General features: G+C 41.1%; 2 protein-coding genes and 1 long non-coding RNA gene across 3 annotated transcripts in view; 2 read left to right on the forward strand and 1 right to left on the reverse strand.

Annotated features, from left to right (window-relative positions):
• Positions 1-15,577, forward strand: part of LOC110051317 (dynein axonemal heavy chain 7-like) — a 72,306-nt gene that overhangs the window by 25,394 nt on the left and 31,335 nt on the right. The window contains exons 17-29 of the mRNA XM_089288381.1: positions 5,864-5,917; positions 6,622-6,749; positions 8,253-8,331; positions 9,189-9,272; positions 10,940-11,080; positions 11,710-11,856; positions 11,988-12,124; positions 12,325-12,460; positions 13,116-13,379; positions 13,793-13,941; positions 14,200-14,331; positions 14,425-14,479; positions 15,206-15,292. Of these exons, the coding sequence (XP_089144507.1) occupies positions 5,864-5,917; positions 6,622-6,749; positions 8,253-8,331; positions 9,189-9,272; positions 10,940-11,080; positions 11,710-11,856; positions 11,988-12,124; positions 12,325-12,460; positions 13,116-13,379; positions 13,793-13,941; positions 14,200-14,331; positions 14,425-14,479; positions 15,206-15,292 (1,593 nt within the window). The remainder of the gene's footprint in view (positions 1-5,863; positions 5,918-6,621; positions 6,750-8,252; positions 8,332-9,188; positions 9,273-10,939; positions 11,081-11,709; positions 11,857-11,987; positions 12,125-12,324; positions 12,461-13,115; positions 13,380-13,792; positions 13,942-14,199; positions 14,332-14,424; positions 14,480-15,205; positions 15,293-15,577) is intronic.
• Positions 57-5,765, forward strand: LOC149113488 (uncharacterized). The gene is made up of 2 exons (XM_089288384.1): positions 57-792; positions 3,568-5,765. The coding sequence occupies exons 1-2, from the start codon at positions 381-383 to the stop codon at positions 4,596-4,598; spliced, it is 1,443 nt and encodes a 480-aa protein (XP_089144510.1). The 5' UTR covers positions 57-380; the 3' UTR covers positions 4,599-5,765.
• The window catches only part of LOC149113489 (uncharacterized), a 67,665-nt gene continuing 53,247 nt past the window's right edge, over positions 1,160-15,577 (reverse strand). Inside the window, exon 2 of the long non-coding RNA XR_016206824.1 lies at positions 1,160-1,890. This is a non-coding gene — a long non-coding RNA (uncharacterized LOC149113489). The remainder of the gene's footprint in view (positions 1,891-15,577) is intronic.

Here is a 15,577-nt window from a genome sequence, read left to right on the forward strand (position 1 = left end):
ATACCGATTTTTATTTTTTGCAGGATCAAGCTAATTTTTGGCAGACTGACTTGTTTTGATGTGGCTAAATATCATTTAGGCAAGGTTAAACTCGAGCTAATGCAACTAGCTAGTGTGCCCATCCAGCTAATATCATTTAGGCAAGTTAAATATGAGCTTATGCAGCCAGCGGTTTCCGCGTTTGGGAGTACGTGACCTGTGGGGCGGCCTTCAGGGGTTTTGCAGGGGTTTATGGTTCATTGCATAATAGTGTTGTAGTGTATTCTGCTGATTGTTGCGGATCAGTTGCACTGCTTTGCTCGCGAATCATTGCGGATTCTTGCCTCTTCGTTGCCTTTGTTCTCTTTCAAGAGCTGTTGTCTATCATTGTTTATACAATAATGACGGCCAGGTCAACCCGTAACAGTCAAGCGGCGGCCTTCGATGCCATTGTTTCTGTTGCTGAGACGACTCGACCACGTCCCAATGATGCAAATCTCCCTCCATCAACTTCACAGACGCCGGTCGTTCCTTCGACGTCTCAAGCTCAGCCTGCTGATCAGCCTTCTCCCGCTTTCTTGGCATCGGTTATCAATGCGGTCAAGCAAGCCCTCGCGGCCGAGCAAGCTTCAAATTTACCATTGACGCCTCCAGTTTCTTCATCCACGAGTGTGCCGGAGGCGGCCATGCCTGGGGGCGTTCCTCCATCGTCTCTATCTTCTGGCCAGCTAGATGCTCAAGTCTCAGCCCTGGCAGCCTCTGGCGTTGGCTTTCCGCCAGTTTCGGCGGTCGCTGCGAGCGCTACGGCGCAAGGTAGGCCCAATTTTGTTGTGCCTTCTTTTGTTTCTACGTTTGCCTCGCCAATACCCGCACTCGCAACTTCTTCGTCCAATTCCGCTATTGGGACCGTGTCGCTCGCTCTCGGCGGTGTTTCTTCGCCGGCCCAGTCGCCTATACTGCATCAGGCTTTCGTGGTTGGCCCTGGGTTTTCGCCCATTCCAGCGAAGCTCGTAAGCCAGATTGTGGCTGGGAAGTTTGTAGAGCTGAACGAGCTGCTTTCGGTTAACATAGTTTCAACTGAGTCCGAGCCTCAGTTGCTGCTCGACGGTCGGTTGGTGCTAACTTCGACACCTAAAAAACCTAAACGGCGCATTGAGGATATATCGAGTTGGCTGGAGGCTTTCTCAGTGTACAGCCTCATTTTGTCGTCCCACTTCCCTCAGCGGTGGAGGGATTTGCTGCAATACCAGCTTTTGATTCTCCGCACATATCGCCAGTTCGCCGGTCGGGTTTGGTTGGCGTATGATCGGGCCTTCCGCGAACACGCTGCCGCAACGAACTTGACGGACTGGTCGGCCATAAATGTCCAGTTGTTTAATTTCCACGCGGCTGGGGCCTCTGTCCGTCCTGGCCGTGAATTGTCAGATGAATCCACGGAGCCACATGGAGCTACGTCTTCCCACATTATTTGCAAATCGTGGAACCGAGGCCGTTGTGTTGCTCCTTCGTCATCATGCCGTTTTGCACACAAATGCTCCAGCTGCTTTGGTCCGCACCGCGTTGGAGCTTGCCCTGGCGAGCCACCAAGCCAGTCCCGAGCTTCTCCCAAACGGCAAGCTGACTCTTCTCCTTCTCGCTCGAGCAGCAAGTCCAGGCGCTAAGCGATTGAAGTAGCAGACTTTAATAGTTGTCATTAGGCCCTCCCATACTGTTTTGACTTTGCTGTTAGGGTGGAGGACTTCTAGCTGCAGGTTTAGGTGCGAATAGACACTATCAGATTGGTTGTTTGTCATTTGCCGTGTTATGTTTGTTATTTCCCACCACTCTATGTTGTTGTTCGTTCGTTTTAGGAGGGCATATTTACCACTTGTATTTTTTTTTTTTTTTTTTTTTTTTTTTTTTTTTTTTGACCTTTTGTGCTTGAATTAAATCTAGTCGCTTCAGTTTTATTTTCGTGGCATTTGTTGTTTACCAGGTTGTGCATCAATTAGGGGGTTTGGGTTGGGGTTAGATATTATGGGGCCAGGTATTGACTCCTGTTCTATTTGTGTTCCTTCCCTAGTTCCTCTCCCCCCAGTTTCAGCAGTCACTCCTCTGCAGGCGGAGCAGTTTGCCTGGGAGTTGCGGCTCCATCCCCATCAACAGCAGGTTCATTTTGTATTGGATGGAATCCGTCACGGGTTCAAATTGGGCTTCTGCCCGGCCCAAAAGCTTAAGGCGGCTAAGAAAAACAAACCATCTGCGCACCAGCATCAGTCTGTCATTGACGACTATTTAGCCAATGAGGTGTCGTTGGGAAGGGTGGCTGGCCCGTTCGATTCCCCCCCCTTCCCCAACCTCCAAGTCAGTAGCTTTGGTGTTATTCCAAAGAAGGGCCAACCAGGAAAGTGGCGCCTCATTGTGGACTTGTCTTCCCCAGGGGGGGCTAGTGTCAATGATGGGATCAACCCAGATGAGTTTACCCTCCACTACATAACTGTGGATCAAATTATTCGCCTAGTGTCTCGACTGGGAAAGGGGGCCCTCATGGCTAAGTTCGATGTCGAGGCTGCTTACCGCAATGTTCCTGTTCATCCATCTGACCGTTATTTGCTGGGGATGAAGTGGCGTAATCAATACTATGTGGATCTGGCTCTCCCCTTTGGCCTTCGATCAGCTCCTTTCATCTTCAATGCGATAGCAGACATGGTTGAGTGGATCCTCGTGCATTCTTACCAGATTCCAGACCTGCTGCACTACCTTGACGACTTCATCACTGCTGGCCCTCCTGAGTCATCTCAGTGTGCGCACAACTTGAGTATTGCAGTGTCAGTATGCAGACGTTTGGGCTTGCCACTTCACCCCGGCAAGTGTGTGGGCCCCTCAACTGTGCTCGTGGTCCTAGGTATTGAGCTGGATTCCGTTAATCAAATCGCTCGTCTCCCCGCCGAGAAATTGTCCGCTTTGCGAGATCTCATTACTTCTTGGCTTTCTCGAAAATGGTGCAATAGGCAGGAGTTAGAATCTCTCATTGGCCATCTGCATCATGCGGCAAAAGTGGTCTGGCCTGGGAGAACCTTCTTGCGTCGCATGATCGACCTGTTATGCTGCTTTCGCAAAAGGGATCACCCGGTTCGCCTTAACAGGGAATTTCACTTGGACCTCCTGTGGTGGCACCAATTCTTGTCAGATTGGCACGGTGTCAGCTTTTGGCTGTTCCCAGGTTTATTGCCAGAGGCAGACGTCGAGGTGGCTTCTGATGCAGCTGGATCAATTGGTTATGGAGCATACTTCAAGGGCCTTTGGTTTGCTGGTTCCTGGGCTCCTTCTCAACAACAGCAGTCCATCGCTTATAAGGAGCTCTTTCCAGTTGTCATCGCTGCTCATGTTTGGGGACACATGTGGTGCAAGAAGCATGTCCTTTTCCGTTCAGACAACGATGCTGTCGTCCATGTTTTGAATTCCAGGACTTCTAAAGTACCGTGTTTGATGCGATTACTGCGCAGCCTGCTTCTGGCAGCCGCTCATCATAGTTTTTCCTTTTCTGCCCAACATGTACCTGGGGTTAACAATCAGATAGCTGATGCTTTGTCTCGCTTTCGTTGGCAGGACTTCAGGCAGTTGGTCCCGGATGCACAGCTTCACCCTACATGGATCCCGCCGGAGCTTCTGGCGGACTTGACTTCTCTGCCCTAGAGCAACAGTGCTTTTCCTTTCTGTCTCAAGGGCTCGCCCCCTCGACACGCCGTTCATACACTTCAGCACAATCAAAGTTCATTTCCTTTTGCCGTCAGCTTGGCAAGTTACATCCTTCTGGGTCCCCGTGCCCAGCAGACGAATGGACACTTTGCCTCTTTGTCACGTTTCTTGCGAGAACTATTCAGCACTCATCTATCAAGGTGTATCTGTCTGGGGTTAGAGCCCTTCATATTGAACAAGGGTTCCCTGACCCACTTATGAATTGCCTTCGTCTTCAACGGGTTGTACGTGGAATCAAGCGCTGTCAAGGCTCTCCTTCTTCTTCGCGACTTCCCATTACTGATGACCTGATGTTGGTTATTTGGCGGTCTCTTGACCTTTGCCTCCCGGACCATTGCATGTTCTGGGCAGCTTGTTCATTGGGATATTTTGGCTTCCTTCGTGCGTCCGAGTTCACTGTTCCCAACCTGTCTAGCTTCTCGTCATCTCTGCACTTGGGTGTTCAGGATGTTGCGGTGGATTCACCTTCAGCCCCATCATGCATGCGCATTAAGATTAAAGGTTCCAAGACTGATCCGTTTCGGAAGGGCTGTCTCATTCACATCGGCGTTGGTAGGCATCCATTGTGTGCAGTGCATGCTCTTATGACTTACCTTGCGCTCAGGGGTGATGCTCCAGGCCCCCTGTTTTTGTTCCAGAGTGGTCAGCCCCTCTCACGTTCTGTGTTGACGGATTGGCTTCGGCAGATCATGGTCTCCGCCAGGATTCCTGGTAACTTCTCGAGCCATAGCTTTCGTATAGGGGCTGCTACTGTCGCTGCTCGCAATGGAGTACCAGATCATTTGATTCAGTCCATGGGCCGCTGGTCAAGCAATGCCTATCAGCTCTACATTAGGACCCCGTCGGATGCCTTAGCTGCCCTCTCTACAAAATTGGCTTGAGGAAAGCATTTGCGCTACCTGGAACGCCCTTTGGAGCTTATCTCTGGTTGCTGTAGCATGATGTTCCTGGGTCTTTCTTTTGGACTTGCAGTCCACCGTGGCTAGCTTCCTAGGTATGTGTTTATTTTGCATTTGCCCTTTATACCAGCTGAGTGGTGCTTGGGGGTAGGTTTGGGGGGATCGGAGGTACCATGTCACCCTGTCCCTGGGTCCCTCCTTTCTCCAAGCACCAGGAGAAGGGTTTCATCTGGGTGGTTCCTGCTTTCCAGGGTTGCCATGGATACCTCCTAGCGGCTTATGGCTTTGGCACCCCGCTAACCTTTAAGGCACCAGTTCCCAAGCTCATCTATTTGCGATGAGTTTAAATGTGGCTAAATATCATTTAGGCAAGGTTAAACTCGAGCTAATGCAACTAGCTAGTGTGCCCATCCAGCTAATATCATTTAGGCAAGTTAAATATGAGCTTATGCAGCCAGCGGTTTCCGCGTTTGGGAGTACGTGACCTGTGGGGCGGCCTTCAGGGGTTTTGCAGGGGTTTATGGTTCATTGCATAATAGTGTTGTAGTGTATTCTGCTGATTGTTGCGGATCAGTTGCACTGCTTTGCTCGCGAATCATTGCGGATTCTTGCACCCTCTCCTCCCTCCCGTTTTGTTCTTGGTCAGGGTAAGTATTCTTCAGGTAAGTAGATTCCACTGAATTTCTTTCAGTGTGACGGTGCCGGTTAGCGGACGCTCATTGGGTGGTTCCTGCTTTCCAGGGTTGCCATGGATACCTCCTAGCGGCTTATGGCTTTGGCACCCCGCTAACCTTTAAGGCACCAGTTCCCAAGCTCATCTATTTGCGATGAGTTTAAACATGAAAAGTATTGTTGTTTAATTGTTTTTGTTCATTTGCACTTTGTTTTCGAGAAATAACATAAATTATGCAAAAAACTTTCCAAGTTTTCCAAGCAGCATGTTTTAGAGCAAATCCTTTGAAGGTGGATTTTGACGTGATGCAAACTTAAACGGTTACTTTAAGCAGCTTTGACAACACAGTTTTTTGTAAATAGATGATTGTATTTTTGAAAGAAGTAGAGAAACAGCAAAACAATCACAGAATGACGCTTTTCATGTCAAAACAAGTCAGTCTGCCAAAAATTAGCTCGATCCTTAAAAAATTAAAATCAGCCCAAAAAGCAATATGTGCCCTTTTTGCACTAAAGCCAAACAATTAGCAGAAGAAAAAGATTTATTCATAAAACATTTTGTTTTCTTGTTTCAGGAAGTGGAAAAGTATGCTAAGTTGGTGGACAGCATTCAGTACAACTCTCAAAAGGTAGATGTAACTAATAAATAAGAATGTGGTGTGGGCTTCCATTTATATTACTAATGTGGTTATTGTTATAAGTTTAACTGTGGTTATAAGTTTAAGTTTGCCTAAACTTATTGTTAAAGACCAAATGAAAGTTTACATTTACAATCAAGTGTGTTGGGTGAATGTGTGATACTATTTTAAAACAAATTTTATTTCACTGCAAAGTTTTTCAGTAATTATTATTTGGTTAACCCAGTGTCATAAAACATAAATTGTGAAAGAATTTCACTTACTTAGCAGTGCCTTAATTTATAACATTATATCATTTGTGTTTTGTTATCAATTCAGAAAGGACTGATCCAGGTAAAACTGCAACATTTCAATGAACTCCTGCAGTTTCCTTTAAGTCCTATCAGACAGTTATTTTCATTATTTTGCTATTCTGTTTGATTATATTACATGTAAAAGGTATTATAATTTATTTAAGAAATAACAAACATGTAACATGTGTCTCTATTGAGTTATATATAGAAACTCAAGAGGAAGTTTGGGAGAACAAGAAATGCTGTGGGAACACAAGCCAACAGGCAAGTGTTTCCACAGCTTTTTCAAGTTCTGACAAACTTCCACAAGCTATATGTATACATGACAAAGTGCGGCTATGTTAAGTTACAATTTCTTCAATCAGCTTGAAATAACAAAGGAATTATCATTACTTTCTCAAGGTGACAAGAGTTGGAATGTTTGAACTTCACTGTGATGAGTTAATCAGGGCATTAGCCAAGAGAGCAGATGGTTTAAGAACTAAACTGCTTCAGAGAATGAGCAAAGATCATCAGCTGCTTAACAAACGGTAATGTTCAGCACAAGTCATGTATGTTGCTTGCAGTATTCACCACCCTTATTAATTATAAGTCTAGTGGTTTGTAAAGTATTGAAAATTTGATTGATTGAAAACTTACCATGTTTATGGGTACTGGTGCATAATAATCTTGTTGGCAGGAACTCATTTTTCCACATGTACACGTACATAGTTAACCTCAGAAAAAACTGTTAATTCAATTGGCAGATTTATGCCTAGTGCTTGTTATATTGTGAAGGTGAATTAATCAACATGACATGAGCGTGGGACAAAGAAAAATTCTGAGTCCCCAACAGGAATTGAACCCATGACCTCCCGAACACCAGGCGGGCTCTCTATCCACTGAGCTACGAGAACTCATGGAGAGTGAGGTCATTGAACTGAGTTCATATATGACAGGTGTCCTGCATACTGCTAGGATCAACACTATCGAAGTCATCATGAGTAGTGATAAATTAATAAAGATGGTGAATTTTAAGCTTGGTAATGAAATGTGAAGGTGATTTAATCAACATGACACAAGCGTGGGACAAAGAAAAATATCATATATGAATATATGAATATATGAATATCATATATGTCATATATGAACTCAGTTAAATGACCTCGCTCTCCATGAATTCTCATAGCTCAGTGGATAGAGCGCCCGCCCGGTGTTTGGGAGGTCATGGATTCGATTCCTGTCGGGGACTCGGAATTTTTCTTTGTCCCACGCTCGTGTCATGTTGATTAATTCACCTTCACATTTCATTACCGAGCTTAAAATTCACCATCTTTATTAATTTATCACTGCTCGTTATATTAATCGCTTTTTGTTATGCATCATACATATAATAACCAGACTTCAGTCATTTAAGATCAGTAGTAAAAAGGTGTACTGACTTACAAGGATGCTTGGAGAAAACTAAAGTGTGTCCAAAAAAAAAAAAATTGAAAGACATGTACTACCGAAACAGGTAGACTGTTTTTTTCAGAGATGCGCAAAACAGTTGCCGTTGTCGAGAAACGTATTTGAATTAAGCCCACGTGGTCTAAAACTGACACCAAATAGGTAAGCACACGTGATCACATTCCTTCACATACCTAAACACTCTAATTTATCCCGAATTTATCCTGTACGATTTTCATAAGATTATCGCAAGTCGCCACCTCATTCTCGTCTGTCGTTATCACTTCACATCGATCTTCAGGAAAAGAAATGTTATCAAAAAACTTTTATCTGTATCATGTTGCACTACTTAGTAACAATCAGAGCGAAAGATCGACGACTGATCATGAGAAGAAGCACGTGGGAAAAACTCAGGCTGGAAGAACTGAACCACAGACCACATGAAGGAATGTGCTCACATACGTTTGACTTTTCATTTGATGGCTTTCAAGCCACGTGACCCAAAATGTTCTCGTTTGTTGCTAACGGCAACTGTTTCGCGTGTCACTCTACCTGTTTTGGTAGTATATTGTGTAGCTAAACTTTGATTTTTCTGCCTCTGTAAGGCTTTGTGAAGAGTATGAGAAGATAGCAGAAAAAGCACTGACCTCTCCTGCTAACACAGAACATCTCATGGAGCTAAAGGTTTGAAAATACCCGTTAATAAAATTGCTAAAACCACTTACTAACCTCATCTTCTTGGTCCACACTATAAGTTACGCACCAAGTTTTCTTGCGCTAAGCACGGGGGCCATAAATCAAAGGAAAAACAAAGATCTGTAACATTTACAGTACTGACCAAGAAGACAAGGTTAGTAGGATATTTATTATATCTCTTCTATGTGTCTGATGAATCTGGAACAATTTCTATTCACATGGATCGGCTTCCAATTTCTGACGCACGTCAAAAGCAAAACAAGTCAATTTGAAATTGCTGTTTAGTCATGGGCATGGTTTAATACACAGTTTAAAGTAGAAGAACATTATAAACCTTTACTTGCTATAAAAGTTAAGAGGTGATAAATCATGAAACAATTTGGCAACAAAAACAAATTTGAATTTTTGCAGGCCCTACAGTGCACTAAATCGACCAATTGCAGCACATGTAGTAACTGAGAAGTGTAATAAAAATACTTACATGGTTCTCTGTTCACGATCATTTACTTTTCAAGAAACAGAATAAAAAACATCAAAATGTCGCTCCCAAGAATGGAGCATCAGGAGTCACAGATGATATTTGAAATTGATTGCCCAGAAACTCTGTCATGTGCCATGTCACATTTAGTAAACAGCAAACAAGCCCAAATTTTTAGATTTTTTTATCTGTTTCTTTTTGTTTGAAACAACATTCTTCAAAAATGCTAGTACTTTAAACTATTTATATGTACTTACATTTATAGTATAGTGAATATGCACAAGGTCTGTTAGTCATTTAATTTCACTACCAAGTTTGTACACTCAAGGCTAATAGTGTTTTATTGTTTGTATTGTTTCCTTTATAGAACTACATTGAACAGGTGGAGAATGAGACCATATTTGACCTTGAAAAGAGACTTGTAGATACCAAGAACAGACTGGTCTTCTTGGTAAGGCTACATGCACACTTTTATAAGTCGACTTGGATGGATTTTCAAAATATTTTGAAGTCAAATATAAAACGGCCTTCCTCAATGGGTCAGGCCATCTTTCTGTCAGTCAGAACTGTATTATTTGGCAAATCATCTACTGTAATGATGTACTGGTGTGCATGCTAAATGGGGACACCAAACTACATGTATTGTTGATGATCAGTTCAGAAAAGTCAAGTGATTAAATACACCTCTTAGACATGCCTAAAGATTCAGAAGATTTTTTTAAAGTGACTTGGTTTAGACTGATAATAGGACCCAATTAAATAGCTTAATAGGCTGTGTATGCAACTGGTCAAAACCTGGGGAAGAAAAATTTTACATTATGTTCTAAGAGCACTGTAGCATTGGACATGATAAAATTGTGAAGTATCAACAGCAAAAGGAAAGGGAAGAGTTATCATGTGGTGCATGTGATTAACAAATAAAAGAAGCCTAAGCTGTGTACTACACTGGGACAAAACACAACGGGCATTTGAGAACACAAGGGAAATGTAGAAAACATGAACCACAGACGAGTGTTTTCTACATTTCTTGAGTGTTCTCAAATGTGCGGAGTGTTTTATCACAGTGTAATACACGGCTTAGGCTTGTTCACTTGCTTTATGATATAGAGGTGATGTGCCAAAAAACAATAAAACACACTTTTCTATGTTTTATACTCTGATAAAACACAAGTTTTTGACCAATCAGAGTGCGCACAGTCCTATCTATATGATAAAAAGAAATAAAAAGCTGGACATCTTGTAAATGTAATCATTCAATGTTTAACAAATGTCACAGGTGGCCAAAGTGTACTGTAAGTGTTTTCATGGAGTACTTTAATAGTTTGTATAGGTTTAAAATTTAATTCACAGCTATTATAATTTTCCAGTGACAAGTTCTTGGACAATCAAGTTTAAGATGTTACCAGATGTCCTTCCTCTGTCATTCTGGTGCTTTTGCAAGATATTTGATGAATTTTCGGTTTAAACCAAAATCCCTCAAATGACTTACAGAAGTGCTCAGGAAAAAATAGAAATAACACCAGTCAAGGTTTCAAACTTTTGTTTCAGCTTGTCAAAGGAAAGCAGAGATAGCTTTCAATCAAATTTCGAATCTTTGCTGAGCCCCATACAAACTCTTATAGTAGGCTTTTGTCACCTATTAAAGTTTAAGTCAATTTTGTTAACTAAAATAAAAAAGAAGAGCAAACCAAATACAGTGGTTACTTCCATGTACATCACAATAAGGACCTTAAGAATAACTTACCAACAAAACCAGGCTTTTTTGTTTGGATAATGGTCTTATTTAGTCTTTACGCTATATGAAATCAAGCTGAGATCAGCATTTGAGATTGTTGGAGTAAATTTGTTTTAAACAAAATGTGGTAGTCATTGAAAACAACTTTAAGATTTTACAAGGATATAGTGTTTTGTCTGATTAATTATGCGCTAATTATTTTCTTAATTGTATGAACTTGCAGGGCCTGTAGTACTGGCATTATGGTCATACTGGCATTTTCTTAGAAATTATTACTTTGAATTATACAAATTAAAACAGCTTTTATTGTCGGCTTCCCAAGGTAATGAGGGGCTCTTTGAAGGTGGATAAATGCTGATGTTTGCTTGTTTTGTTTGTTGCAGGTGGATTATGCATCATTTTCTCCTGCAGACATGCGACTAAACAATAGCGTGTTTCAGTGGCACTTCCGTATGCCAGAGGTGTTTGAAGAACACAAGAAGATCATTAATGCAAACCGTCTTCAGTATGAAAACAGCCTCAAGGTATACTGGCACTGAAGCTGGGCAATTAATTTGTCTGTTACAGGCACTTACTGTATAGCTTAAAGAAAATTTGTCCATTGTGATTGGTTGAGAGCAGGCCAACTGTTCATTTTAAATTTGCAATGCACTGCAAATTAATGCATGTGTGTTTGTTACTTTCTCAGTCACATAATAGAGTAATACTGGTATGAAAGCTCTGAGAGCAATTAATTTTTTTGTGATATTTGAAAATTATTTCAAATTAAAGTCGCCTATATATAGGTTGGGATCATGCAATTTGGAGAGAATTTTCAAATCCTTAATTGCACCCACATCAACACGATTACCTAATATACAAATAAACGTTTGCCAGCTTAAATTTTCATTAAGTGCATAGAACTACAAATAATGGTCGGTTATCAGACAGTAGTAGGCAAGAGCTTTTATTAATAATGAAAAATGGCACTGCATTTTAAATCTTGGAGAATTAGATGATTTTATATTGTCTCAATTTAAAACATCAGAGAAACAGCACTCAGTAATGAGATAGCAAATTATTTAAATTCAGTACTGTACTATAGTGACAGCTCAGTCTGCTTTGATACCCATAGTTGAGTTGACAAGGACATTTATTTTTCTTGCTGGATTAGATGCGGCGTGAGAGATTTGTAGAGGAATTAGAGAGCTACTCTAAACAGCTTGAGGAGTTCCAGTCATTTGGAGACATGCAAGAGATTCAGCGATATCTAAAGAAAGCACAAGCTCTCAATCAAAGACTTGAGTCAGCTGCCGAAAAGGTGATAACTACTTTGCAAACTCTTTTTATGGAAAAAAACCCTGCTAAATGAGAGATCCAAAGTTAAATAAAAGTGATGATTCTTTACTGACAGAAAACCTACCTGAGTGTAACATTTTCCCCTTTCCTCAGATACTTGCTTTCAACCAAGAAGAAGAAGCTTTCAATTGGGATGTGACATCATATCCACAACGACAACAGCTGATCAACACTCTGAATCCTTATTTAAAACTCTATGAAACAACAGTAGAGTTTCAAAACAAGTACAAGTAAGTAACTCAGTGATGCAAATGATGCACAAGTGATACCGTATATGCAGTATATTTATTGACCAAATGCAAGGGCCATACTGGGAGAAGCTCAAGTTCCCAGTAAAAGAAATCTGACAGCTCACTTTCAACTAACAGAATTAACATAATTTGTGAGAGTGGGTGTCAATTTATTAAACTATGGCTTGTTGTGTATTCAGGGAGTGGATGGAAGGACCCTGGGGTACAATGGACCCAGACAAAGTTGATGGAGAGACAGGCAACTTCTGGAGAGCTCTTTACAAACTGGAGAAGCAGTTTGGTGATGTACCAAATGCACAAAAGATTGCAGCAAGGGTAAACCTCATTTGCTGTTGCTCAGTATATAAGTAACTTGTTATTATGAAGTATGATAAGCTAAAGATTAATTCAAAGTTGTGATGTCATTGTTACAACCCAATTTTAAAATTGTTTGATGTCTGTACTTACCAGTATATGGCTTTCAGAAGTCTTCATGTGCATAGAATCATGGGCTGAGCCTGAATTGTGTAGTATTAATTACGTGTGCATCTCCTATCACGATGGATGTTATCACATTTGCGAATAGGCTAACTTTAGCCCTGAACTTTGTGTAGATAAATGTTGTGGGAAGAATATCTCGTAGAATGACATCAAAGAAAAAATCTTAAACACCAGTAAACCAATCTGCTCTAACCCTTTGTTTCACATTACTACAGATTGAGAAATATGCCCATGGAAGGTTTGGCATTTGTACTCACAACTTGAAATTTTAGCTCACGCATCCTTCCTTTTTCAAATTTGATCCAATCAAATGTGCCCATTAATTAATGGTTCTACGTGGCTGATATCAGAGATGTACACTCCCAGCATTATACATGGTTACTTTATTGCTAAGTTAGATGCAATTATGCTACTAAGACTCTTTACGAAAATTACCACTGGCTGTTATTGTTCTAAATATAACACAACTTTTGCTGTTGATAATGTACAGATGAAGGCTAAAGTGGACGAGTTTAAAGAGCACCTTCCCCTGGTTCAGGTGCTGTTTAATCCGGGCCTTCGTGATAGGCATTGGGAAATGATGTCAGAGATCCTCGGCTATCCACTCAAGCCTGATGAAGACACTAACCTTGCTAAGATGGTGGAAATGAATCTTGAACCTTACTTGGGTCAGTTTGAAACCATTAGTGAGGCTGCCAGTAAGGAATTCTCTCTTGAAAAAGCCATGGAGAAGATGGTCCGTGAGTGGGACGAGGTGCGTGCTTGTTGTTTGCAAAATTTGCAGTGACAGTTCATTCAAGGGAAAATCAATTTGACGGCTTTTCAATGTTATTATCTGAACAAAACTGGATCAGCAAAGTGGAAATCGTGTTTCAATAACATTTTAGCCTTAGCCCTACACTATTTAATAACAAAGCCAAGTGATGCATGGCTTAGCTCTTTGATGATCAACCTTACACTTTGTTTGATATATTGATGTGGCGGCCATCACTCACTACATACTTGAACAAACTGATATGTTGGATGGCTTTTTTATCACTGATATGACAGAGATGCAGAACTCCACAACTGTCTATGTGACATTCTGCCTCTTATATTAACAGAGGTTTGAAGTAACGAGCTTCTAATATCAGTTACTAACGATATTTGTTTGTTCATTGCCTTCAGATCGAGTTTATCATGATTCCCTACCGTGAAACTGGAACTCACATTTTGTCATCAATCGATGACATTCAGACACTGTTGGATGATCAGATTGTTAAAACACAGACTATGAGAGGTTCACCGTTCATCAAACCATTTGAGACAGAAATCAAGTATGTTCATCACATTTCTGTTGTTATTTCTAGACTGTCTGTTTTCCCTCTCTTGGGTCATGTCTAAGTTGTGTTGGTTCTTTCCTTTCTCCAATGGTTTTTTTTTGCAGACGCAATTCTTTAGTTTTTTTCTAGCCACTCCAGAGCCACGATTTCCAGTTTCTAATTTGTTGTGGAAAGTTTTCATCAAAGCATGATTATCATATTGATATTTGTGTGGCTTTGTTCATATTGATATTTGTGTGGCTTTGTTTTCAGGGAATGGGAAGGCAAACTGATGCTGACACAAGAGATCATTGATGAGTGGCTGAAAGTGCAAGCTACATGGCTGTATTTAGAACCTATCTTTAGTTCGCCTGACATCATGGCCCAGATGCCCGAGGAGGGAAGGTCAGTAATAATATAATTTGTGAACTTCCTTAATATGTGATCTGTTAGGTTTGTAGCATTCAGTCTCATGTGTTGTTGTTATAAACATTCCAGACGATTCAGCACTGTTGATAAGAACTGGAGAGAGATCATGAAGGTTGCGGTCTTGGTGAGTTTCTTTTCCTGCTTTTCTTTTCTTCAATTTTAATTAATTTTCTCTGCTTATCAACCTTTTCCATCAGGTTTGGTTGGCTGATTTTCTTCATGTTCCAGTGAGGAGGAAGAAAACACCTATTTAAAAATCAGCAGAACAATCTCAATGATTTTCCAGTAAAATAGCAGACTGACTAATCAAGGCATAAGAAAAAGGCTGATAACAACAGCACACATTTAGCAAGCAATAAATCAACCATTTCAACATTGTTATTTAGACAGTTTTCTACTGAAATATTAATTACAGCCAAACCAACTCCCAGACAGTTAGCAGCTCCAGTAAAGTGTTTAGTTTCAATAGTCACATTCAACTCAAGCATACCATGATATAACACTTATATGCCGAATCGCACCTTTTTCGTATGCTTCGGCAGCATATCAAGCGAGTTTCATTGAGCCATGGTTCGTATTTTGGTGAGACACAGTTACATGAGAATACACATGAGCCTGATATGCCTGCAAAGGATACCAAAACGATACGATTTTGTATTTACTGTACCCAAATACATATCACAGGTATCGCTGATATATCGCTGATAGCGCAGGATCATGATCAGGACAGTATACATAGCGTCTGATTGGCTAATTGCAAATTTTGGTGCGATAAGTGTATCTATTACGCGCACTATGCCGTGTTCTTTGTTTGTAATAAAATGATTGTCAAACTGCTGATTTATCATAGGACCGACATGTTCTCACTGTTGTGGCTATTGAAAAGATGCTGGAACGCCTAAAGAAGTCAAATGAACTGCTTGAACTCATCTTAAAGGTTTGTGTGTTAAGACCTGGTAGCACACTCAGCAGGTTTGGTTATTAGTTATTAATTCATTCACAAATGAAGCAACATTCTTACAGAATCATTTTCCCTCACATTTCATTTGCATAGCATAGGAAAGTGCGTACAAAACCCGCATGAACAAAGTACAAACTAAACAAAATTATTCCATCGGGCTTTAATATTCTTTGCAAGAACTTTTGGCGACCAGACAGAAAGCGCATTCTCCTTGCTAAACTTATTAGATGTTCTCACAGTAAGTAATGTTTATAGACTCCA

Source organism: Orbicella faveolata, unplaced genomic scaffold (assembly GCF_042242905.1).
Source record: "Orbicella faveolata isolate gen_17 unplaced genomic scaffold, um_ofav_v1 contig_15, whole genome shotgun sequence".
Taxonomy (NCBI): Eukaryota; Metazoa; Cnidaria; class Anthozoa; order Scleractinia; family Merulinidae; genus Orbicella; species Orbicella faveolata.

Bases quoted from the DNA above. Each gene is read 5' to 3' on its own strand.
- LOC149113488 (XM_089288384.1), top strand. From the start codon at position 381: ATGACGGCCAGGTCAACCCGTAACAGTCAAGCGGCGGCCTTCGATGCC. The intron at 793-3,567 runs GTAGGCCCAATT...TTTCGTTGGCAG, and splicing joins TGCGAGCGCTACGGCGCAAG to GACTTCAGGCAGTTGGTCCC.